The sequence below is a fragment of the Aspergillus oryzae genome, chromosome 2, assembly GCF_000184455.2.
Source record: "Aspergillus oryzae RIB40 DNA, chromosome 2".
NCBI classification, from domain to species: Eukaryota; Fungi; Ascomycota; class Eurotiomycetes; order Eurotiales; family Aspergillaceae; genus Aspergillus; species Aspergillus oryzae.
Genome location: NC_036436.1, coordinates 5,676,048 through 5,700,432, shown reverse-complemented (window position 1 = coordinate 5,700,432; position 24,385 = coordinate 5,676,048). Strand labels below are relative to the sequence as shown.

General features: G+C 47.9%; 8 protein-coding genes across 8 annotated transcripts; 5 read left to right on the top strand and 3 right to left on the bottom strand.

The window, feature by feature from the left end:
* Window positions 1-354: 354 nt before the first annotated feature.
* On the bottom strand, window positions 355-2,780 carry AO090003001329 (uncharacterized protein; the record flags this gene model as incomplete). The annotated part of the gene is made up of 2 exons (XM_001820340.1): window positions 355-2,248; window positions 2,308-2,780. The coding sequence occupies 2 exons, from the start codon at window positions 2,778-2,780 to the stop codon at window positions 355-357; spliced, it is 2,367 nt and encodes a 788-aa protein (XP_001820392.1).
* A 1,207-nt stretch (window positions 2,781-3,987) lies between these two features.
* AO090003001328 (putative aldo-keto reductase (AKR)) lies at window positions 3,988-5,000 on the bottom strand (the record flags this gene model as incomplete). Its single annotated transcript, XM_001820339.3, has 2 exons — window positions 3,988-4,674; window positions 4,734-5,000. 2 exons carry the CDS (start codon window positions 4,998-5,000, stop codon window positions 3,988-3,990), a joined length of 954 nt encoding a protein of 317 aa, XP_001820391.1.
* Window positions 5,001-5,835: 835 nt separating this feature from the next.
* AO090003001327 (uncharacterized protein) lies at window positions 5,836-6,221 on the top strand (the record flags this gene model as incomplete). The annotated part of the gene is made up of 2 exons (XM_023235275.1): window positions 5,836-6,090; window positions 6,165-6,221. 2 exons carry the CDS (start codon window positions 5,836-5,838, stop codon window positions 6,219-6,221), a joined length of 312 nt encoding a protein of 103 aa, XP_023090309.1.
* A 479-nt stretch (window positions 6,222-6,700) lies between these two features.
* On the top strand, window positions 6,701-7,373 carry AO090003001326 (putative GPI anchored protein; the record flags this gene model as incomplete). Its single annotated transcript, XM_001820337.3, has 2 exons — window positions 6,701-7,013; window positions 7,072-7,373. 2 exons carry the CDS (start codon window positions 6,701-6,703, stop codon window positions 7,371-7,373), a joined length of 615 nt encoding a protein of 204 aa, XP_001820389.1.
* Window positions 7,374-14,340: 6,967 nt separating this feature from the next.
* On the top strand, window positions 14,341-16,278 carry AO090003001325 (putative R3H domain protein; the record flags this gene model as incomplete). The annotated part of the gene is made up of 3 exons (XM_001820336.3): window positions 14,341-14,658; window positions 14,723-15,266; window positions 15,347-16,278. 3 exons carry the CDS (start codon window positions 14,341-14,343, stop codon window positions 16,276-16,278), a joined length of 1,794 nt encoding a protein of 597 aa, XP_001820388.3.
* A 1,905-nt stretch (window positions 16,279-18,183) lies between these two features.
* Window positions 18,184-18,992, bottom strand: htz1 (histone H2AZ; the record flags this gene model as incomplete). The annotated part of the gene is made up of 3 exons (XM_001820335.3): window positions 18,184-18,431; window positions 18,512-18,581; window positions 18,894-18,992. The coding sequence occupies 3 exons, from the start codon at window positions 18,990-18,992 to the stop codon at window positions 18,184-18,186; spliced, it is 417 nt and encodes a 138-aa protein (XP_001820387.1).
* An 895-nt stretch (window positions 18,993-19,887) lies between these two features.
* On the top strand, window positions 19,888-20,612 carry AO090003001323 (PHO88 family protein; the record flags this gene model as incomplete). The annotated part of the gene is made up of 3 exons (XM_001820334.3): window positions 19,888-19,904; window positions 20,009-20,169; window positions 20,227-20,612. The coding sequence occupies 3 exons, from the start codon at window positions 19,888-19,890 to the stop codon at window positions 20,610-20,612; spliced, it is 564 nt and encodes a 187-aa protein (XP_001820386.1).
* Window positions 20,613-22,802: 2,190 nt separating this feature from the next.
* gpdA (glyceraldehyde 3-phosphate dehydrogenase GpdA) lies at window positions 22,803-24,201 on the top strand (the record flags this gene model as incomplete). Its single annotated transcript, XM_023235273.1, has 5 exons — window positions 22,803-22,853; window positions 23,039-23,116; window positions 23,198-23,885; window positions 23,942-24,112; window positions 24,173-24,201. 5 exons carry the CDS (start codon window positions 22,803-22,805, stop codon window positions 24,199-24,201), a joined length of 1,017 nt encoding a protein of 338 aa, XP_023090308.1.
* Window positions 24,202-24,385: the final 184 nt, after the last annotated feature.

Sequence of the window (24,385 nt, the reverse complement as noted above, 5' to 3'; positions counted from 1 at the left end):
AGCCCAATCGTAGGCTGATTGTATGTGTAAGAGATTGATTAGTCGCACGCGTCACCGGAATGTAGACCAAGAGACAGAAAACCAGTCTGTCTTGTTGTATTAAGACCGAATCGCTTAACTAGACGAGGGGGAAAGATGAATAAACGGGACTCGATTTGTACCTTTTTGACCCAATGATGCCTCGTTTATTCGCTTCGAGTGGGTGGGAACGAGAATGGAACAAAGGAAATTGATAGTGTTTTGAGGTCGTAACACCCAACGGCTTGTCGCATTTCACGTCTTTAGCTTCTTCAGATTGGTTTCCCTTTCTTTATTGCCGACGCACAACCCCGTTAGTAGTGTATATCAAACATATTAAGCCTTCTTGCGCCGCTTCGCGCTACCACCGTTTCCCTTACCTCCCTGGAAATCTTTGCCCCCGTTAGAGACGCCATATTGCGCAGGCTCATCCACGGTGTTACTTGGGCTGGTCGCTTCGCTATCGGTAAGAGTCTCGATGATTCTACCTGCACCCGGATTTATCGTATTATCAAAGCCGCTGCCATCGTAGCCGTTGTAGAAGCCGGGGTTCTGTTGCTGTTGGCCCGGTCCGTCGAATAGGTCGCCATTATCAGGGATATGGTCAAAATCAAACAAGTCGTTTCCGTCATTGATTACGCTATCATCTGCACCTGTAGTGACAGGCTCGATTGGTGCCGTAGCTGGTACCGAAGTCGTGGTGTTTCCAAAGTCTAAATTGTTCTTATTTTTCTCAAGATCTCCAATGTCCGTGAAGTAGTCATTATTGAAGATCTGATCGAGGTCTAGCGGGGGAGGAGGCACACTCCCATCGCCTGTTACCATGCCCGGGATTGTCCCTGTTGGGCTGAGCGGCTGTAGAAGGTTTGTTAAGTTCTGGACTGAACGATCTTGTTCAGCCTGCATTTTCACAAGGTTGTCAATCTCCGCGCGAGTATTGGCAAGACGATTCGAATAACCGAGAGGCATTGGCGGTGGTGTGGGGGTCACTAAGGCATTGTTCTGTGACACAGGTACATTGGAGTCACCCGCGCTAGTTTCGTTGGCCATGAGACGGAGCATATCCGCGCGTTGGTTTGGGGTAAGAGGAACATTGCCATTTGAGGTTTCCAGCGACGACAATACATTGGGAAAGTCCGCAAAGCTTGTTGGGGGAACTCCATTTCGCGCATTGGAATTTTGAATGACGGACATAATATCCCGCTGAGGAAACTGCTCGGTTTGGGGTGGTTGCGCCTCTTTCGGCTGGGGACTGGTATCAAAGACTTCTTCAACATGACCGTGTTGGGGAGCGCTCGGGTGGCGAGCATGGCCCCGCGGTTGTGGGCCATCATACGCACTGGCGGCCGGTGAGAGGGTTGTTGCGCGACTTTGTCGTTCTGACGGCGCAGCTTTTAGTAGTAAGGGTTGCTTCTTCATTGCTCGCGGTCCCCCAGGGCTGTTCATATGCTGAGCACCCAAGGTGCTCAGTGAATAGTCGTCTCCCATGTCAACTACGTTGCCTTGATCCTGTGAGATGGCTCCAGCAAAGGAATTGGCGAGATTCTGAGGCCCTTCCTGTCCCTGAAGGCTGCGATTATAGACAGTCGCCAGAAAGGTGAGAATCGCATTGATGGAATTCTCGTGACGAGTGTGCTGCTCTTGGAAGTTGGCGGCCTGTGCGTAGAGTTGCTCGTGTTCTCTCCGCAGCTTGGTAATTGTGTTGGAGATAACCTGCTGTTGCTGTCGAATAGCCTGCAACTCCCGATAAACCCCCGCGAGTTGATCCTTCGGCATAATACTCCCTCCTTGAATTAGGGATAATTGTCGGTTTCGGGATCGGTCGTCTCGTGCACCAGGGACATCATCGTAGTCATCATTGTCATGTTCATCCACTTCTTCGGTTTTCACGCGTACATTGGCTTTCCCTGACTTGCTCCCTTGCCCTGCCGTATTCTTAGGTTTCTGTATCAACCACAGCAAATCGGGGTGTCCACGCTTGAAGTATGGGTTCGCATACTCGCTAGGGCTCTTGTTCTTTCGTTCACTGGCGCGCATCGAATTATCCGAGAGCCCCACCTTCTTATGAAACCCGTACATGTTCAACTGGCGGACAAAGGAAGCGTAGTTGTTATGCTTGAAAAGTTCGGGAATAAGGGTCTTTGCGAACTCGTCCTCGTCTAACACGATAAAGGAGTTTCCGTCATCGGACCACCGAATCAGGTCAGTGTTCTTAGACTCGTCCAGGAAACTGGAGATATTTGTTAGTTGTCGATCGCCAAAGTAATTTTTACGTCGCTTAGACCATACCTGCTTAGCTTTTGAACAAACGGAGGGATTTGTTTCCTCTTAGCCTGCACCTCCCTCTTCGCAACCAACGCTCGCTGGTAGAGCTCGTCTAAACTTTCCCCCCAGCCCCCAGGCTCTCCGGTATTACTCCCATGGTCCGACATGGAGGACGGTGTCTGTTCATATCCGCGATTCCGGCTGACCAGTTGATTTGGTGTCTGTCTACGTGCCAGTTGTGTAGATGCAGTTGCCGTAGATGCCGGCACATCTTGGCCCGCCGAATATGCTGTAGCACCATAGGGGTTCGCATCAGAAAAGGAAGCCGGGCTGACAACATTCGAGGAAGTGTTCTGACCCCATTGCAAGAACTGGTCATTTGAGAGCTGAGCGCCAGAGTTTTGCGGATAGTTAGAGACCGGGCCTAGTTGTGGATGAACGATAGGAGATGTGCCGGGAGCAGGTCTTTTGCGAGACGCCAAGCCTTGAGGACTCATGGCAGACGGTATGGCGATGTCCGGCCGGTCGAGAGGAAGACTTTTCTTCAATATGAGTTTCGCTTATTGAGACTGCGTAAAGATGCGGCAAAATCCGATATCTGTCAATGGTGTTCTTCAACGGGCTTTTCAGCCAAGGCTAGGCTATGGCGGGGAACTCGTGTGGCGCGACGCGGCTCGAGACTGGATATAAGAGTAACGACGCAGAGAATCGTTTATATGTTTTCCGGTTGAGGCGGTGTCATTCAGGTTGAACCGACAAATGCTTTGAAAGAAAGTCTACCGCAACGGGCCGAAATATCGATATTGGGACGCGACACGCGGGGCGATAATTCACTATCAAGAGGGTCGAAGTCAATCGGATGGCAAGCTCGCGACAGGATCAGCTAAAATGAGCGCCGAGAAAGGAGCAAGCCAATTGCTTAGCACTATTGCGATTTATATGTGTGACGAGAACTTGTAAGCGGTGCTTTCTCAGGAACGGGCACTGCGGCGGATGGGTGGAGGACTGGCACCGGCGCAAGGTAAGGGAATAAGCAAAAAAAAAGGAAAAATCCGCCCGTCCCGCAAAGTCGAGAAGACAAACAATCTAGTGAAGTGCAGCAGCGACACAAACAAGAGCTACCGAATCCAGACGATTCAGGACAACTCGCGTTTGATGAATGGCGATGGCTGAAGATGGCCTGCGTCTGGCAAATCTTCTCTCCGCTACCGTCGAGATGCTTGGCGGTGACGATGAGGTCAATGGTCCACGGCGGCCGCTGATTGGCTAGGAAGCTGAGTAAGCCAGATGCTCACCAAACGTGTGCGGACTAGGGCTGACGGGCGAAAAGATTGCTATACAGGGTGTCTACTTCAGGTATATCGCTACTTTTCTACCTGAGCTATGAGATGTGGACAAATTCACTTAGTCTGAAGCTGATCGTTTCGGATTTCCTCGTTTCCTTAACGCCTACTAGTTTAGTTAACGCGGCATGCCCACCGATCCACTCATATGTAAACGACCAATCATCTTTCATGTCCATACCGTGGCCTCGTCCTTATTTTTTTCGGCGGAAGCTTCAGATGCTACCATTCTGTCCACTCTAGATGTTTCCATTGAAGTTCCACTAGATTCCATTGATTATCGTCTGAATCTGGATGCGCTTTGACCATCGGGTAATGGGAGCAACCCTAATGCAAGGCACGCGAAGGGAACGCTGCTTGATTAGAGCGCGACACGATCCCCAATCAGTTGCTGGAAGTTCTCAAGCACCCTCTGCCATACACCAGGGTGCTCTTGGGAGAATCTCCCTACCTTCTCAGGGGCAGTCAAATCCGCTTCCATGCGGCCCCGATTACACGTTCCGTTCAATAAGGTGGTGTTTCCTAGGGCTAAAACCAGGCAATACAGAGCTGCGGCAGGGCTGATCTCTGTGCGGCTTGCTAACAATTGGATTGTATCCGATTGAACCAACTCTGGATTCGCTGTCAGTGTCCAGAAGCTCTGGTAAATTATGTCGTTATCCCGGCAATATGAGCGCAACGGGACATCAAACTGCGTGCCCCCATAAAAGCGATTCTGGACAACCGCTGGTTTCACTTTGACTAGTGAGGATAGTTCCCTAAGCAGCGGCAAGGTACAATTGGATATGCCTAGGTTTCGGATTCGATGAGGGACGTAGGTCTCAAACACGGACCAGGCCTCCAATGTCTGAGACATTGTCGGAAGCGGGGAATGGAGGATGAGCATATCGATATACGCGTCGTTGACACTTTCTGGGGCGTCAGATGAACGAAGATGCTCTAGGGATGATTTGATAGAAGCGTGTACTTGATCCGTTACCGAAGCATTAGGATCATAGGGCATATCATCGGGGTTCTGCCCATTGACAGATGTGAATTTGGTTTGGATCTAATTATGGTCAGCCTGGTAAACAGCTAGGTATACTGTAGACATTATGACTGGCTTACATGGAGATCCTCTCGTCGGATCGCTCCGTCCCGGATAGCCCTGTGTATGCCCTCGCCTACCAAATCTTCCCGGTAATGCTTCGGCTGGGCCGCGGTGTCTATGGCACGGAAGCCAGCGTCAAGAGCTTGGTGCACTAGATCTGCTGTTCGATCTTTCTTCCATGCAGTGCCATATATGAAGACTGGTAGAGTCGCAGGAGGTGCGTTCTGCACCGAACGTAGGAGATGTCTATCCCATGATATCTTGGGCATGGCAGAGCGAGCCATTATTACAACGAATCTCACCAGGAAGTTGCAGAAGAGTTTTACCGTAGCGTATTGTTAGATCAAGAAGTATGGAAGTAGTGATGTATGTCGAGGTGGAGAACATCTGTAGCTAGCCCACTCGGGTACGTTGGCCAATGATATGTTTGCAAGAAGTCGGTGTTCTGACATCTCAAAAGAGTATGAGGGAAGACGTCACTTACAGGTCAACCCCTCCTATCATCTATTTTGACCACTGGTCTGGCCGACTTACTAAAACCCGCTTCACCTTCAAGCACTATCGCATTAGGAATGCCAGTGGCTGCGCTTTTCTTCTGGATCTATGCTCATACAACGGTAGGGGAATACGAAAAACCTGTTCAATTACTTATCCACAGCGACTAGACCCAAATGATGGTGCATGGACGCTTCTCCTGCAACACATGGCAATCGAATTCGGTCAAATGGATTTCAGTTGACTCAGGCCATGCGTTTGACCGACAGAAACGAGGATCTTCCCTGCAGAGTGTAGACGTCTTTCTCACTAGATAATCATGCGGAAACACGTCAAGGCCGGTGTCCAGTGATCCAGTGTAACCCTACATCTGAAAGACAGCAATCCTCAAATTACAACAACACCTTCGGTTATTTGAGCTATGAATAGCACCCGACTTGTGGGTATGGCATATATCCATATACTTGCAATATGCAGCGTAGATACAGGCAGCAGATTTATCTTGTTGCTAACTGGCTATGATACTGTGTTGTCAAAGTAGTCGGTACCCTCCGATCAACTATATATAGCGGGGAGGCTGTGCAGGAACCCGGCAATTCCATCCGTTGGAGAGCATGTTCGGTAATGCTATTACCTGATCTTGTCTTGTCAGGATCAATTGAGTGCCAAGCGGTGATCACCCATTTTTTTATTCTTTGTCAGTCTGACTTCCTCGCTTGTCCGAGCTGTCCTAGGATGTTCCTAGATCCCAGTGCAGAGGATGACGAGGCAAGGGAGACAGCGAGTGACATCATCGACAGAACACACTCTGGAGGTAAACATCGAACCAAGGCATTCTACAACAACATCCTGAAGAAGTGCTTCAACAATAATCCCCGAGTGAATAAATTTCTTGTCCCTAGCATACAGAAGGGTCCACATATACAAAGCCCAACCTAAAACCCAGGGTCCAGTGTGGCGGTGAAAGTGCAGAAGAAGAGAATGACATTCCCCGCAGACAAGTCTGGTAGCGATGAGCAAACCACTTCTTGGCAGCTCTCCGAACCCATAACCTTCTTTCTTTGTTCCAGGCAGCTTCGTTCCCTGTCGATATATTGGTGATATTCATACGTGGATCAGCGGGTTGTCCCAGATTTCCACGCCAGCCGTGCTTGGCATATGTCGCCCGAGGGAGGCTTAGAGTTTCAACAGCTCCCATTGAACGCAGATCGCTAGAATCCTAAGCGATGAAACTGCAATGTACGGTGCATGCGGAGAACTTCCCGTCTGGGCAAGTTCTAGTTTTGGGCAATGACATCCTCAAATATAGAAGCTTCCTGACGCGAATGAGCGGGTTATAAATATGCGTCCTCGTCCGCTTCAAATTGCTGCACCATCAGCTTCGATTTCCTCAATTGCCTCGCGATCACAGAGTCCATCTACATCTGGAACTTTTTACAGTCCTAAGCATCTACTTTGATTCATCGTTGAACGAACCGGATCATACACAATGCGTACCGCCCAATTACTCGCTCTCTCCGGCCTCATGCTCATGAGCAACGTCGCCATGGGCGCCGAGCTGGACCACGACGATGTACCCAATCGCTGCTGGGATGTCTGCGGTCCGGTGGTAGGAATTGCGCACAAATGCGACAACATGCACGACAGTGACCGCGCCGAGATGAATTGTATCTGCGACTGGAAGCAGGCACCATCCCTGATCCCTCTCTGCGAGGCCTGTATCGCGCAGTATCGCAGCGAACGCAACAACAGGGACCACGATGATGATGACGACGATGATGACCGTAACCCCCACCACAACGGTATACAATGCTTCCTGCTCCCTCGAGATCCAAATAGCTAACATCCGATACCGTCCAGATGCCTACGACATCCTCACCTCTTGCTCCCTCTCAACAACCAGCTACAACCCGACCGCCGCAGCTTCCGCCGTTAGCTCCGCAAGCGCCAATGCCACCGATGCAACCCCTACCGCAACTTCATCGGGCATCTCCGACTCCACGAATGGTGGCTCCTCGGGTAACTCTAACAGTAATTCGGCAAGCAACACCAACTCCGCGGTTAGCGCCCAGAACACTGGCAATGCGGCGTCTGCGTATTCCAGTCCCAAGGCTGCTTCCTTGGCTGCTGTTGTCGGACTAGGCTTTCTTGCCTGGCTGTGAACATCTCATGACCTGATGACATTACGAGATTGGATATGGTCCAGGGGGGAGAGAGCGGAGGAATAATATGGGAAATCGATTCACTTGATCGTATGGAGATGGGAGAATGAGATATATGATTACGTTTCATGCCACTCATATATATACCCAGCTGGTGATGAGTTATGTTTACTCGAATATGCCCTGTTGTTTTAACTTATCATGTGGTATATATTGAATCACTCCTTTGATTTGCAGGGGTCTGTGTTTGCTCAGCCGTCCGTTATGTCTGGGCTGATTTTCGCATCTTACTCAACTTCTACAATAATATCTATTACGGGTAGTTAAATGGAAGTTGCAGACATTCAAATATAGTTCTAGGTCGTACAGAACTACCCTATACATATATCACCTAACCAACTAACCGCCTGTTCAACAGTTAATCATAAGCCTCATCCACCGACCAAAAAACCCAGAAAATATATATCACCACAAAAGCTATGACAAACTCAGCCTTGAACCTACTAGTTCTACACCGAAACCCAAACCCAAACCCAAACTCAAAAAGACCAAAAAAATAGAAGAAAAGAAAAAAAAGCATCGTCCTAAACACAGGTCACTCACAACCCCAACCCCAAAACCACCCATCCACCTACGAGCACGAGTGTTAACACCGCCCTTACTTCCCACCAACGCAGCGAACAGGAGGGGAAAGAAAAAAAAAGCAAAAATCATCACAACCGATCCGACACATCAGGGTCGAAATAAAATTTCCAATCTCCATAGAGACGAGAGAAGGAACTAAGGAAGGTTGTGAAGCTAACTTTCTTTGAGTTCCGTCCCAGGGGGATGGAAAGATCTTCAGAGTTAAGTTTCAAACTTCACTCCAGTCGCGGACTACGTGGTTACCAGCTACTCGTTATCTGCAGGTCAAGCAGAGATAGGAGACTTATTCAGTGTACCTTGCTGCGAGATGGAGATTGGGGTTGGAGGTATTCCGGGGTTTTCATGTACTCCGATTTTGTATGTATGTATGTATGTATGTACTCCGTGCTTTGCTTACTTTTGTTCCGTTTACTCTGAAGCTTCGCGGTCGATTTCTTGTTGGGTTGGAGGGTGAATTATGCTGAGTACTTTAGCTAATGAGAAACTTGAAGTTAATGAGGAGTGAATGAGAATGATAGGTCAGGTTGAATTGAATTCCCACTGAGGGCAGGAAACAAAAACACAGAGGAGTGGAATGTAGGGGACAAATGCCAACAAAACAGATATGGCGACAGATAGCATGGTAAGATGCCGGGTGCTTCATGCATTGAACCATAATAAACCCAACACTGCATATCTGGTTATCTAATGTAGAACATTCATTTAAGTGTAGTTGACAATTTACTCAATCAGTATCCAATAATTAGTAAAACAGCCGCTGAAAGATCTGAGGTGGTACGACGTCAATTCCATTATTTCTGATGTGCTTCCATAATGAATGGAATAGAAGCAATAGAGGTAATAGAGGAAAAAATAACAAGACAAATGCTGGGACATACTCCTACGTTATCAAAACAAAGACCTGTAAAGATCAACCAACAACAGCATTCAGAAACCCTGGAAAAGCCAAGGGCCTGAATCACCCTTACGTCCTACATACTAATCCCAGGTACTCCAACCAAAGGCCGACCACCATGCATTGCAAATCTCCACAAAACCCTCCTCAACGGGCGAAGGAATCTGATATCCATGTATCCACGTAGACCCTTGCATCCATGACCAGGGTTTGTGAGTCGCGGCGAATTTAGGCCCCACTAGTTGGTGATCGGACAAAAGTACGGATCAAGTAATCTATGTAATTGTATACTTCAAAATTGGTGATGATTGTATCAGATTCCCTTTCTCCGAGTTGGATACGGATCTAAATTGTTATATTTTCCCCTTTACCTTTTTGTGTTGGGCCAGGTTCCCGAAATGATGGAAAAGCGATAAAGAAGGCAGTTGATTGGCGGACTATGTGGCTTGCCGATTGCGTACATACATATGTACCTATGCATAAGCACGGACTGCATATTGGGATTGGAGAAAAAAAAAAAGAAAAGAGAAAGATACAAGACAAAGAAAGAAAAAAGACATAAGGAAATAAGGGGAGTCAAAAACATGGACTGTCCTGTCAAATCCAACTAAGTCAGTCGAGAATTTCATATCCCGAACAACAATCTTTCTTTTTCCGTGGAGAGAGATACTAGACAAAGTTGCACAGACAGCTGGGTCCGATGGTATTTGCCCAAAACTGATAGTTGTTTCTGCAAAGGGCGTATGTCTTGGAATGTATGACTTACAGGTTAATCATTGCCTGAATCGCATTGGGCGGAGGTGTACCTATGTCCAAGTCTGAGGGAATTTAACCGTTGCTTTTTCGAGCATCTTTTGCCACAGGTAAAATAATTCTGCCAGTGTTCGGTTATCAGTGGCTGCTTCGTGATTGAGACCAGGGGAAAATAAATATGAAAAATAGAAAAATAAAACAGAGATTGAAAAATAAAAACAAATGGAAAAGGCTAGTGTAATACAGGATATGCTATAAGCCCTAATGGTACAGAGTATGAAATGGGAGAATTCGGCCACTTATCGCGTGCAGCAGACAGAAGGGTTGGGTTGAGTTTCCAATACAGTAGCGCTATCAGATTTGTCATATACGTAGACCACACCAAAGTGGGTGCATGAGATACGTGCAGGCCCATCCGACAGATTACCACTCATCTCCGTAGGACCAAACTCGGACAATCATAAAATAAAATCGCTCCTCAAATCCATCTGATCACGTAAATGTGACCGATACATCGGCTGCCTATAGGGAAGGCTTCCAATCAGCACCCGTACTTAGGTGCGCCTTAGCAGGCTCCTAGTACTTTCGGAGGCCCCATAATCGTATATGCCTGCTGTTATTCGCTGCGGGAACAGACTAAGAATGTTCTATGGACGTCGCTTCGCTTTTAGTTCAGTTACGGGATCACCCAAAGACCTCCCCGGACCACACCATGGGATCAGCTGGAAGCTGCACCGCGGGTGCCCAAGCTTAAGGTGCAGGAATCGGTCAGCTACGTACTATACCTTAGCCCAGTAAATCCCGAAACCAAGCAAGGCTAATAGTACCGGATGAAGCCGCACGTTTTGACAGGTGACGGACGACGCTGTTTTGAGACTTGCTCGAAATCAGGGGCACCAAAGTAGGAACGAGGACAAGGGACACACGCCAAAGAAAATCAGAGAAAAGAAAAGGAAAAGACCACGAGAACAAGAAATGGCTCCTCTCAGGAGAAAGCCGCGAAATCTGAGGTCTCCATCCGACTGGTTCTGGTGACACTCTAGTGGGTTCTAGCTTGGGTGTTAATCCCAAACCGCCGAATATTAGACTAGACCTTTCCCCATAGTTAGCTAGCAAGTGCGGATTTGCAGCGGATCCCAACTGACTTCACCGTTTTCGTCCTCTCGGGTAGTGATAGTTCTTTCATTATTCGTCGGAAATGATGGATCATGCCTCGCAATTTTTCGTCGGAAAAGGGGCGACTTATCCTGCCCTCGAACCTCATATGAGCTAAACGGTTAGGGAGCGGAAGCCAGAAACCTGCGTATCAAGTAAATAACATCATAATAATCGCATGTGTTAATAATAGCCACGGGGAATGGTCTCGAGCACATCCGCTACTAATAATAAAGAGATGGCAAATATGTCGTTTTGACGTACAGCCCAGTCTCCCGGGGGTGAGGGAAAAGGTCACGGACAGCTGGGGGAGTTTGAGTGTTCATCAGGGGTTATCTCCATCCCCGACGGACGACGCACCGACTCCTGATCAATTCTACGGTCACGAATTATCAGATACAGCTTGATCGATTTCAGCGACGCTGCTACCCTCACCGCCCGTCATCTTGAAGATGGATGACCTGCGCCCAACCACGTTACCAATCGCAAGAATAGTAACAATATTGACATCAAGACGGCCAAGAGCCGGCGCGACAGCTCGTGTGGGCGGTGGACGATTGTACCGAAGCTCCCCTGTTCGGAGGTGGTGAATTGGTGTACTCCGTAATGGAATCATTACCCACCTCGAGCGGATCCCAATCCACCTTCTAACTAACTCGAAGGATGCATTGGAGCTCCCACGCCAGAACCGTCAATCAGGAACCTTTCGGACGAGTGGACATGGGAGACAGGGACTAGTTGGTCGTTAGGAACAAGCTAACTGAAGACGATGGCATTTTGGTGGCACGGAAACGTCCCGACTCCCGACAAAGAATACAGAAAAAGGACTGGATCTTCAAGTTGGTACGTGTGAGTAATTTCATACTAAGGACCCGTTTAAGGAGTTAAAATAAGTTTCTCAAGGTTAGTTCCCCGTGCCGCCCGAAGGAGGTGGAAAATAATAATCATAATAATAATACAAAAGGAAACAAAAATCCAAGAAAAAAAAAGGAGGGGGAGGGGGAAATGCATATTTTGTTTTTCTTCTTTTTCTTTTTCAGGAACCAGCGAAAGAAAAGTTGAGAGACAATTCATCAGTCTATTGAAGGTTTGAAACATGCAAATAAGGTCACCACTTGCGTGAGTTTGGTAAAGTTGCCGGACAGAAGTCAATAATCCAAGGAACTTGGTGCAGTGGACGACACTGTGATTGGTGTAGGGTCAATGAGAAAACAGAATCCTAATAATCTAAGGGATATTAACTCATATATGCCGAGCCAGAATCAATCAAGCTAAAAGGCCTATTAATAACGGGAAGGAATACGGAGTACGGAGTAGACGTGTTCTAGAAGAGAGAAGGTCGAACGAAGTGGCCTTCTGGATTCCTCATTCCCCAGGCAGTAAGTATCCCTCATTTAGGGGGGGTAAGAGTACTCGAAGGGGATGTTGGAAGGAGGGGGAAAAGGAGCGCATGGACTTGATACCTGACGCAGTTTAGTTTAGTACTGCAATTCAGGTACAGTAATCTCAATTCAATACCTTAGCACCTGGCTCTTATGGGACTAAATAATAACCTGACTAAGGTGTAGGTAAACTAGTACCTAACTGAGGATGGAACAGTAAACTGCCGCATACATAAATGATGGACTTAAACTACAGATTGGATTTCTTCTTGCTTCTTCCTGTGTTTCAATTATTGTTGTGAAACAGATTATTACTTACTCTTCTCCCTATTCCAACCGTGGATTTTATTCTATTTCTCTTCTTCTCTGCCCCTCCACACCCTCTTGCACACTTACACTTGCTGGTGCAAGTTTCTACCAATAGGAACCCATCTCCCCTTTTGGGCAAAGCCTCAGATTCCCCATTGTATTATAATTTGTTTCCACTTCCCACCTTTCTCCTGAGTATTTTCGCCTCCGCCACAGCTGAAGAAGGAAGGTTTTGAGAAAAGGATTAAGATTACAGTCTACGAACAGGAGCACACAAGGAGATTGAGCAAAGATATAAAAAGAAAGACTAAGAGAAAAAGGAACCACCCACCAGAGGGGTTGGCTTATAAAAGAAAAAGCACGGAAGCTTGAAGAGTGATTGATTGTGAGTGACTTGAAGTTCATTCTGCTCTATCAATTTTCTTTTTTGGAAATCAAAACATTCAAACCACCACCAACCAAAAGGGAAAAAAGAAAAAGAAAAGAGGAAAAAAAAAAGGATTTAACAAAAAATAAAAAACCACACCACATAAACTGAGACTAGTGAGAACACTTTCTCTCTCGCGCTCTCTTCTGTCTTGTCCTCGTCTCTCTTTCTTTTCCCCGTTGTCCCGTTCCCCATTCTGGATCAAATACGGGAATCCCTTCATCCCATCCGCTATCCTCTAGTGTGTCTCTCGGTTTCTCCCTTTTTTCCCACACCATTTTTTTAGGTTTGATTTTCAATCATTATTATTATTTGTTTGCTTTGCTTGTGTCTTTGGACTTGACAACACAGGGGTGATTTCACTGTGATTGCAACGATCTATAGCCCTACAGGACCAGACTGCACTGGGAGAAGAATTGAATTCTAACGGGATCGACCAGCATTCTCAACAGATCTCACCGTCAAGCCCGCCATTATCATCAACGCAGGCCGATCTATCCAATTCGTCGAACTTGGCGGATCCGCGGAAGGACCGACCAGAACTAAAGCGGTCGCCGTGTTCCGGCTTTTCTGCGTGCCGTTTGGCGTGCGTGCTTTCCCACACCCCCAATAATCTCCCGGGTCACGACCTCCCTGCCTTAACCTCCAATCTCGATTCTGCGATCAAATTAACTGTTTCTTTTCTTCGATTTCCATTCCCTTTTTTTCTCCCCTCACCACCACCGGTCCGTCAACACGCCCATACCTGCAACCCTCTTGGGCACTTACCTTTAATTCCGGGTAGTGGCAATTTTTATTTCTTTCTTTTCCCTCTTAACCTTTTTGTTATTTTGCTGCTTTTTTATTTTTGTATCTTCTTTTCCGTGGTAGTTTTTCTTTTCTTTTCTTTTCCTTTCTCCTCGCATTATCTCACTTTTTATTTCCCTCGCGTTTGAGTTCTCCTTGGGGAGAAAGGGGAAAAAAGTTTCCGAAAATTTGACGCCTGAGGACACGCCTGGCATTGATGACCAAAGCACCACGAGACAAGCAGTAGTGAGAGGTTTTGTGTTTTTAGTCTCATTTTTGACTGCCATTTGGCTTCGACTTGTTTCCTACGCCAACCAGAGATCCCAACCCGCCGTGACTTTGGTGTCTAGAACCATTATTTTTTATTTGTCCCACACGCTATCAAGTCGAGAATTTGGTCCACCTTCGACAGCGCCGTTCGCATTCTGTCGGTTGTCTTCGATTAGTGGCTTTCTTCTGTTCGGTCGCTCCTATGTTTGAGTAGCCCGTTCACGCTATTGGGATATTGAAACGGGATTGTTGTGCGGTGGATTTCTTTGCCCACATTCTAGAATTTGGTTGCCCGTCGGGAATTCGTTTGTCTTAGCCGCCATGAGTTATCAGCAAGCGCAAGAAATGTATCACGACAACCAAGCGCGTTCTCCTGGCTCTCAGCGTCACCAGCAGACGTTGCATCGTCAGCCTTCGCGACAGTTTGATGCGTACGGTCCTATGCCTGTGAATCTGTACGAGGATCCCATGTCTCGCTACGAGACCGGCCGTCTGGAGCGTCTGAACCCTCCGCTACACAACAACAATTATGCTTATGACCTTTCCGGTTCGCAAACTTGGAACCCGAATGGCTTTGCCAACCCTCAGGCTCTTGGAGCCATTCGGTCGGCCTCCACCAGCTTGAAGACTACGTCTCGCACAGGAAGGTCCGGCTTGCCTACGGTAAGTACCATGTCGCAAACTCGAGAAGGTCTTCTGCAATTATTTGACTAATATATGAGACTAGACCTGGCTTGATCAGCAGCCGGGTATGCCTAATGCCTTCTCGAATCTTGGACCCGGGCCCCTCCAAAGCAGCGCGATGCGCCCAGAAGCATCCGCATCCTCCGAGGCCGACGATGAGTTGATTCCGACGGCGATCGTTATCAAGAACATTCCCTTCGCTGTTAAAAAGGAGCAGCTCGTACAGCTGATGACCGAGCTGAATTTGCCGCTGCCGTATGCGTTCAACTACCATTTTGACAACGGCGTGTTTCGGGGACTGGCATTCGCGAACTTCACATCCGCGGAGGAAACAGCGACGGTGATCGAGGTTCTGAACCACTTCGAGCTTCAAGGACGGAAGTTGAGGGTCGAGTACAAGAAGATGCTGCCGCTTCAAGAGCGCGAACGCATTGAACGCGAGAAGCGCGAGCGTCGCGGCCAGTTGGAAGAACAACATCGGCCCATGGCGACCTCCCAGCTTCAAACCCAGAGCTCTATGTCCTCGCTGACTTCCCATCTCCCCGCGACATCTCCATCGCCCGTCTCTCAGCGTGGCCAGAAGCTAGGTAAGTTTTTTTAGTTTGGTTTTCGACCACCGCCATATTCCCATTTATGGTCGGCGCTAATCGCACTTGACGTTTCGCAGAGGTCGATTTGAATGACAGCACGACGCTATCATATTATTCTCAACTTCTTCTGTTCAAGGAAGATACCAGTCGCGACACACTGTGCTTCCCTTCGAACCTTTCCCCGGTTCAGCGTCGGACTGTTCACACTCTTGCTCATAACATGGGCTTGGGTCACGCTTCTCGCGGATCTGGGGAACAGCGGCAGGTGCATGTGTTCAAGGTGGCCCCTGGCACCAATGTGAGCCCTCCATTGTCATCGATTCCTGCCGCAGTACAGCCTGCCGAAACAGCTCGTCGCGGACTGAACCGCGCGGCAACGATTGATTTTAGTGAAGCGCGCAACGATGGTCCTGCCCCGTACGGCACCCTTCGCAGCCAGGCGTCGGGATTCCTTGGTGTTCTCGATTCCCCTGGAAATTTCGGGAATGCCCAGAATCTGCGTGCGGCGAAGTCGTTCGCAGACCTGCGTTCCTATACTCCGTCGCCTGTGCCTTCGTCCGCGAGCTTCCCGGCAGCCCTGCAGTCGAATGGTGCACGCCTCCAGCATTATGATGGTGCCACCAGTGGCGCCTCCAATACCCCGACGCTCACGCCTGCCCCATCTGGATCGTCTCTGGGCATGCCGCGGGATGATAATTTGTTAGTGAACAGTCTCAGCAGCCTTTCTCTGGGAACTGGAATTGGTGGGCCTAGCTCAAGCCCACGGAGATTGCGGGGTATGTTTTCTTGGGAACAGCCGGAAAGTCAACCTTCCAGTGCTGGACCCATCGGTAGTAACCGATCCATCGGAGTTGGATTTGACGGACAGTCACAGGAGCGCGTGCCAATTAGGCAGCCGAGAGGCCCCCTGCCCGAAAAGGGCCCAGGTTTTCGACGCCAAAACGGACACCAATCGCGTGGCAGCGACGAATTGCGGACCAACTCTGGCGTGGAAATCATTGTGGAGTAAACAACTTTGACGGGAGATGAAAAACGACGAAACTTGTTAGATTGCTTTGCCGCAAGACGCATATGACTCTTATATCACGAGGCCTGATCCTGTTCTGCGATTATTGGCTTACGATTCGATGAGGGATGACGAGATGACACTCACCAAGAGAACCACAAAAGAAATTTCTCTGATCTAGCCAAGTTTTAGACGTTATTTTGGGGCAGCCCAGCAGGCGTGCTGTTTGAACGGACTATATGTTTCTCTTTACTTCTCGGAACAAAATGAAAAAACGGAAAAAGAACGAAAGCTCCTGAATTTTCATGAGACGCGGGGCGCCTTCCAGAAATATTTGTTTATCTATATTATTTTTTTTTCTTCGCAGTTTGTGTCGGCGGAAAGCAAAAATTATTTAACTTACAGGAAGATGATGAAAGGACGAACGAAAAGAATACCGATGTCTTTTTACCATGGCAAGAGAGATGACATACTAGCATTTGCATCTTTGGATTACTTTGTATATGGGGCGCCATGCATTGTTTAATGTTTGCTTTTGTTTCAATCTCGACCATCCACGCTATACGCTCTTCCCACGGGCATCTGAGCCTTTGCTAAGTGAATTAACGTGCTTGTTCGCGGGACTTCTTGATACGTTTCTTTTTCCTCGCTCCCTTTTGGCTTGCATGTTCAATTCAGCTCAGCCCCTGCAATGCGTGGCGGACGAAAGAGGGATTGTGACAACAAGTTTGGGTGGAATTTTTGCGTCTTGAGAACTGACACTGCTTTCATGGGCTGAGACCTATTTTACACGAATAGGTACGCCATACCGGTGGCTACCAAATGATCTAATGAGTCCAGTACGTTTCCCTGTCGTATGTCCACTGGAAAAGTTCAGTCTCCAGATGCAACCAGATCTCTACTTTTTCTTCTTCTCTCGCTTTCCTTTTAATCGCCCTTTTATATTGTCAGGGCCTTGTTTGAAATATGGCTTTTATTTCCCCATGTCTTCTTTCTCCGTATTGCTTTAGTACTTCTTGTGTCTTAAGATCGCCAATAAATGTACGTTCTACATGATTCGCATCACAATCTCCGCTAGCTCACTCAGTGTACGATCCAAGCCGTTAACGGGCTTCGAACGTTACATGTCATGGTTGATCGTTTCTTATGATGCATCTCTTGATACTAACCTTGACCTCTGATAATGGTAAGCAAAATATACGATAATATCTATGTGTAATTTTATCAAGTTAAATGCCCCATATATATTATAGCAGTCGGAAACTCCCGGTCCCAGAAAACGGGTTCATTTTTGGGAAAGTAGACACCATGTAAAATACCGGGATAGTATGGCCTGGCTTTATTTTATTTAGTTTCTCGCAAGAGCAAACTATACTCATACAGTACAAGTCCATCAAGTTTAAAAGAGACATCGTAATGGTAACTGAGGTGGATAAATCGGAAGCACTCAACACCGCAATCAATTAGAATAAAGTTCACTGGGAAAAAAGATAGGGGGGAAAACAATAGGGAAACAGAAAAGCTGAAAAATCGAAAATCATCCCACTGCTAAGATATCACCCTTTTCCCATTACAGCGCCCTAGTATTTCGAGACAATCGGTATGAACGGAGCACATAGAGGAAAACAGAGTACAAGAGAGAAAAAGCGTCGCGAACTGTAGCGTCGTGGGGTAGGGAAGAGTAGAGATTGGGGATGCGTCTGTTGGAGAAATCCCTGTCCTGAAAGATGCCAATTCATCTAGTTCTCCATTTCCTCATTGGATGTTTCCTTTTTTTTTTTTTCTTTCGCAACTGGTCGGGTTTGAATTAGAACCAGTTAAAGGTCGATCGCTGTAACAGACATATCCCGGAGTCCTTTTCAATCGTCATCATTTCAAACGCCATATTCGTGGGGTATCCGCCGTAAATTAAGCCTCAGTCTTGTTTTTCTTCTTCTGCTCCACCTTCAGCAACAGCGCACGGTTGATGCGTGGCAAGACACCACCGAAAGCGATGGTGGCGCGGATGAGAGTGTCCAACTCTTCGTCTCCACGGATGGCAAGCTGCAAGTGACGGGGGGTGATACGCTTGACCTTGAGGTCCTTGGCGGCATTTCCAGCAAGCTCGAGAACTTCAGCAGTCAAGTACTCCAACACGGCGGTAACATAGACGGCAGCTTTTAGTTGATTGTTTGTTAGTAACGTCCATGAAAGATGACAAATCATGGCTACACAGTTTGCGACTGATGAGTCTTACCTTTAGCACCAACGCGCATCTTATTTTGCGTGTTGTTCTTCAAGAAACGCTTAACACGACCGCAAGGGAACTAGAGACAGATACTCGTCAGCACTTATAATCGATCGAAAAAGGTTCAAATTTAGCGAGCAATTGACTAAGGTCTTCTGAAACGCCCGAATGTCCAACTCTTAGCGACACCATGAAGCCCTGATAGTAATCATTTGACACATGCCACGCAGGATTGAAGACGAGGAAGAAGTCATAGATCACAGCGAGGGGTAAGTGAGAAAGGGAAAAAAAAGTTTCGAGATCAGAGGATTTTCACAAGCTTCCGTGAGCTGCCGGGAATAGTAGCAACGCGACTACTGCAGGTACAACAAGGAAAGACACGTCTACTGACCTGCAGACCGGCCTTTGCGCTGTGGGACTTCTGAGCCTTCCCCGCAGAGTCCTTTGAACCAGCCTTTCCGCCGATAGACTTTCCCTTTCCACCAGGCATTTTGAAAAGCGTCGAGATTTAAGGTCGCAGAGATGGAAATGTCGCGTCAAACGGGTGTTTGAAGTGATAGAGCACGATGGTGGACGTTGAAGCGATTCGATACACCAGCGGCACGCGCGTTGTTGATGGATGAAGGAGTCAGAAATGTCAAAGCCATCCTGGTCGCTAAAGACGGCGTTGAGCGCGGAACGGCGCTAGTCCTGATTAGGAAACCAAGAACATCATCCCAAGTCTCCAGATGATGGAGGATATTTGGAAGGTGAGCTTGCTGGTGGATTAGTGACACGAGCAAAGCAGCTAAGCAGATTTCAATTGCATTGCATATCCAAATGATGGCACATGATCTGATACAACAGCCAAAAGGAAAGAAAGTTATGGGCGTTAGTGATGAGGGCCTGTGTCATAGCTGAGGAGTCACTCAGTAGTGCCTCAGCTCTCAGCCAGGGTAAGTTATTGGATATGAGACATTGTCTTTAAGGTATTCTGGCAGTGAGAGAGCTTTGTCCAGCGCTTCTGATATTGTACAGAGAGGCTGTATAGTGGACGTTCATCAACATCACAGGATCACTGTTGTCGTTGATAGAGAAGCGTGCAAAGCATGATGGTTGCTTAGTGCATTATCTAAGCAAACAGGTGATTTAGGTGCCTTAATGCTGTGATTCTATCGCCTCAGGCCTTGAACTTGTGGCAATTGCGGGAGTCTCTTTTAGGCGTAGTCCCTATCACGTGCCACAATGCCTATCTGGACAGCTGTCCGACTTCCCCGGGGGTCCAGTTCCGCATTTCGAGGAAGATTTTGTCCCTGCACGCGTGCCAATCCTTCACCCATCCGCTCAAGCTATTCGCGCGGTGCTTCTGCTTCGTCACAAAAGGGTCACTCAATACTGCAGTCAACATGGTGTCTCCTCAAATGTAAGTAACTTTGGGCAATACGCTGTGACTATTGTTCAAATATTCGCAACAAATTATCTTTACTCCATGTTGGATCAAATGCTTACCATCAATCAATGACACAGTACCAACCTGGCCATCATCGTGGTGTCGATGCAGCTGGCCAAGAAGATCCCTTTTGAGGACCCTGACGTTCTTCTTGTTGTCCGTGGCATGTATATCTTGTCCAACGTGCTCATCCTGGGTATCTATCTCTACACTCAGTCCAAGATCAAGAGCAAGAAGGGTATGTCCTCGCTTATTCTGTGACCGCCGTAAATAGATGACTGATTGGTGCTACTAGATATGGCTACGTTGAAGTACGTGGAGCCCGCTCCTCTCGGTAGCAACGAGGAGCCCCGTCCGGTAACTACCACCAACATGGAGTACGACCAGGGGCAGTTGCGCCAGCTGTTCAAGGGACAACTGATGGGTGTTGGTATGATGTGCGTGATGCACCTGTACTTCAAGTACACCAACCCTCTTTTGATTCAATCGATCATCCCCCTCAAGAGTGCTCTGGAATCGAATCTGGTCAAGATCCACGTCTTTGGAAAACCCGCTACTGGTGACCTCGCACGCCCATTCAAGGCCGCGAACAGCTTCCTGAACCAAGGTCAGATCAAGAGTGACAAGGCTTCCGTTGAGAATGCGGAGAAGAACTGGAGGGGTGGTGTTAAGGAAGAGTAAACGGTTGGTTGTTGGAGACAGCATGCTAGAGTACCTAGTACATGGTTTTGCTCCTTCTGTATTCTATAGACGCGATGTAAATTGAGTGGGAGCAGGACCAAATTGGAATCTTTTTGCCTTGCTGGGATACTGTTGTTGACCCTTTCCTCGAGGAGAATATTAGAGATGCGTCTTGCCAATCATTGCGATAGTATACAGTTTCACCGTATCTTAATAGAGAATGATCCGCAATAAGGCCCCAGATACCCAGATGCGAGGTTTATATTGATCTCACCTGATTCTACTATGGCCCTTGTCATGCAATTGCTATCATGCCATTAACTCGACACAAAACACAATGAGCAGTGAAGTGTGTATGAGTATATGTCAGGGTTGTGGGTATATGTACTGTAGGTTGGGTCAAATATGGAGACGCTAAATCCATAGCCCAGTTTCAACAGATCTGCCCTTATCAACTCTGTAAGACATGTTAACCGTAGTTCTCCAAATGGCAAATCAACTGACAGATGAAACACCGGTGGACTGTCAAGTTCAACTGTACTACAATTAATACATACATGCGTGATGATACGCTGATATGCCGCCACCGTCGTTTGACCTAGCCTGCGAGGTTCTTGGTTCCGAATCTTAATTGTTGGATATTATAGCTTAGTGGTCATGTTACTATACTGATTCACCCTCCGGTTTCATGGGGTTGGAATGGATTAGGGGACCGGATGATAGATGATCTTGTTGATGGGTTAGATTGTCGATTTGGTTTAGTTTAGACGCCATGTACATAAGAGTGGGGGAAAGTCTGGATGGTTTGATGGCTTGATGTCTTGGTATTGAGTCTACGGTGTACAATGGTGTCTGCGTGTAGCGGCCCCCAGTATGACCAAGATCTAAAGGGCATTATTTTTTAGGCCAGATTGTTTAGATTGAATTAGACTAGCCATGTATAGGTGGATATTATTCAGTATCGCCTGACTATGATATGATAACCACATTAGGTTTATATAATGACGTTTTATGTATTATACACGCATGGGGAGTGATCACTGTTATCAAAATCACTGAGAAAGAGCTAAGACTATTGGTTCAAACCCCAGTACAGTTTCATGCAAAGTTCTAGATGGCGGGATCTAGGTTCCCAACAAGGCAGAAATATTGAATTGAATTTTTTCTAAAAAGAATAAACAATGGTAAAAAAATTCCAAAGAGATGATTAATTGAAATTAAAAGAGAAAATAAAACCATGACAAGCGCGTGATCCTCATTTGCCTACCGGTGAATCTTTTCAGGAATCAGGAGAGCAGAAGAGGCTTAGAGAGATCGCTAAGCCCATGATATGAGTGTCGAGAGGGAAGAGGGGCAGTGGACCATAGTTGATCCGGTCCGATATCTCGGCCCGGAAACGGAAAGGTCACACCGAGTGCCCCTCATTTTTCCATTGCTTCCATCCATTAAGCTTGGGTGGGATGCTGTGGTCTGTAGTGTTAGTCTGTATGGCCAGATTGTAAATTACATCATGCCCCTCTATGGGGATGCCTCAGGTATGGGACCCCAGGGTATCATTTCCCCCTCAATTGCTTGAACTACGGAACAAAGGACAAAAAGATAGAGTAATAGCCGGGATCGTCTTCCTCGTAGCCTAGGTAGTACTGCCCCCTCGATTCCGAAAAACTGGCAAAAGATTCACGAGATGGTAGGATTGAGTACCCGGCATGCTGGATTTGAGGCACGCTTATTGGCCAGACCGGTAGCTGCCGAGGAGAGGCAGAGTCCCAAATATCGTGAGTCTCCTGCTTTGCCCGGTGTATGAAACCGGAAAGGGCTGCTGGGAGCTGGGGAGCGGCGCAAGCCGGGAAAACAGCTGACAAGGACCCATTTCACTCTGGATCTTGAGGAGAGCTGTAGCTTTTGCCCCGTCTGTCCACCCGGTGACTGGATTAGTGACCTGGTCGTTGCGTCAGTCAACATTGCTCTTTTTTTATCTCCCCCTCCCCCGCCGTCCGACTTTTCTCCCCTTTTCTACTCTCTTCGTATACTCACCACTGCAATCACCTTATCCCTTTGTCTTTTTACTTAAAGTGAGTCGTCTCCCGCCCATCATTCCCTTTGGATCTTCACTTTCAAGTGCCTACCGTTTCCCTTTCCACACAGATTGACTGACAGCTACCCCGCCACACCAACAGACACATCTAAACAATGGCTACCCCCAAGGTTGGAATCAACGGCTTCGGTCGTATTGGCCGTATCGTAAGTTGTCCATCCGTTCTACATCATCGTAATACTTCATTGAGGCTAACAAGGTAACAGGTCTTCCGTAACGCGTAAGTGATCCAATTCGCCTCCCAGGCTATGGTTGGATTCTCCAGGGTCCAGACCGGTACCCATGGGACTGCCCAATCTAGCCTTTGCTACTGGGGAAAGCTTCTAACCAGGTGTGCTCGTACAGTATCGCCAGCGGTGACGTTGATGTTGTTGCTGTCAACGACCCCTTCATTGAGACTCACTATGCTGTACGTGCCTCTCATGATCGTCTCGGACGGTATCTTCGTTGGAAAATGCCCATGAACTAACTAGATCTCTGCACGCTGTAGGCCTACATGCTCAAGTATGACAGCACCCACGGTCGCTTCCAGGGTACCATCGAGACCTACGACGAGGGCCTCATCGTCAACGGCAAGAAGATTCGCTTCTTCGCCGAGCGTGACCCCGCTGCCATCCCCTGGGGCTCCGCTGGCGCTGCCTACATCGTCGAGTCCACTGGTGTCTTCACCACCACCGAGAAGGCCTCCGCTCACTTGAAGGGTGGCGCCAAGAAGGTCATCATCTCTGCTCCTTCTGCTGATGCCCCCATGTTCGTTATGGGTGTCAACAACAAGGAATACAAGACCGACATCAACGTCCTCTCTAACGCTTCTTGCACCACCAACTGCCTTGCTCCCCTTGCTAAGGTTATCAACGACAACTTCGGTCTCGTTGAGGGTCTCATGACCACTGTCCACTCCTACACTGCTACCCAGAAGACTGTCGATGCTCCCTCCGCCAAGGACTGGCGTGGTGGACGTACCGCCGCTCAGAACATCATCCCCAGCTCCACTGGTGCTGCCAAGGCTGTCGGCAAGGTCATTCCTTCTCTTAACGGCAAGCTCACTGGTATGTCCATGCGTGTGCCCACCGCCAACGTCTCTGTTGTCGACCTCACCTGCCGTACCGAGAAGGCCGTCACCTACGAGGACATCAAGAAGACCATCAAGGCTGCTTCCGAGGAGGGCGAGCTCAAGGGTAAGCACAATACTGTCTTAGTTGCATGTATTTTCGATATTTACTTAATTGGTTAGGCATTCTTGGATACACTGAGGACGACATTGTCTCCACTGACCTGATCGGAGATGCCCACTCCTCCATCTTCGATGCCAAGGCCGGTATCGCCCTCAACGAGCACTTCATCAAGCTCGTCTCTTGGTACGACAACGAGTGGGGCTACTCCCGCCGTGTTGTTGACCTCATTGGTAAGTCATTCCAGGCTTGAATCTGGGCTTTCCGGACCCTTACTAACGGTTCTCTTTTAGCCTACATCTCCAAGGTCGATGGCCAGTAGGAATCAGGACAGAGACCAGAAACTAGAAGTGTTCTATAAACAAAACACTCTAGTCCCCTGACTGTGTCCCAAGTTCCCGGATTATCAGGTCACCACCCCTTGAAATTGACCTGTGGGATAACAAAGTGCCCTGTTGACCGGGGATCTACATATCGCATAAAAAGCATATGATAACGTACTTATT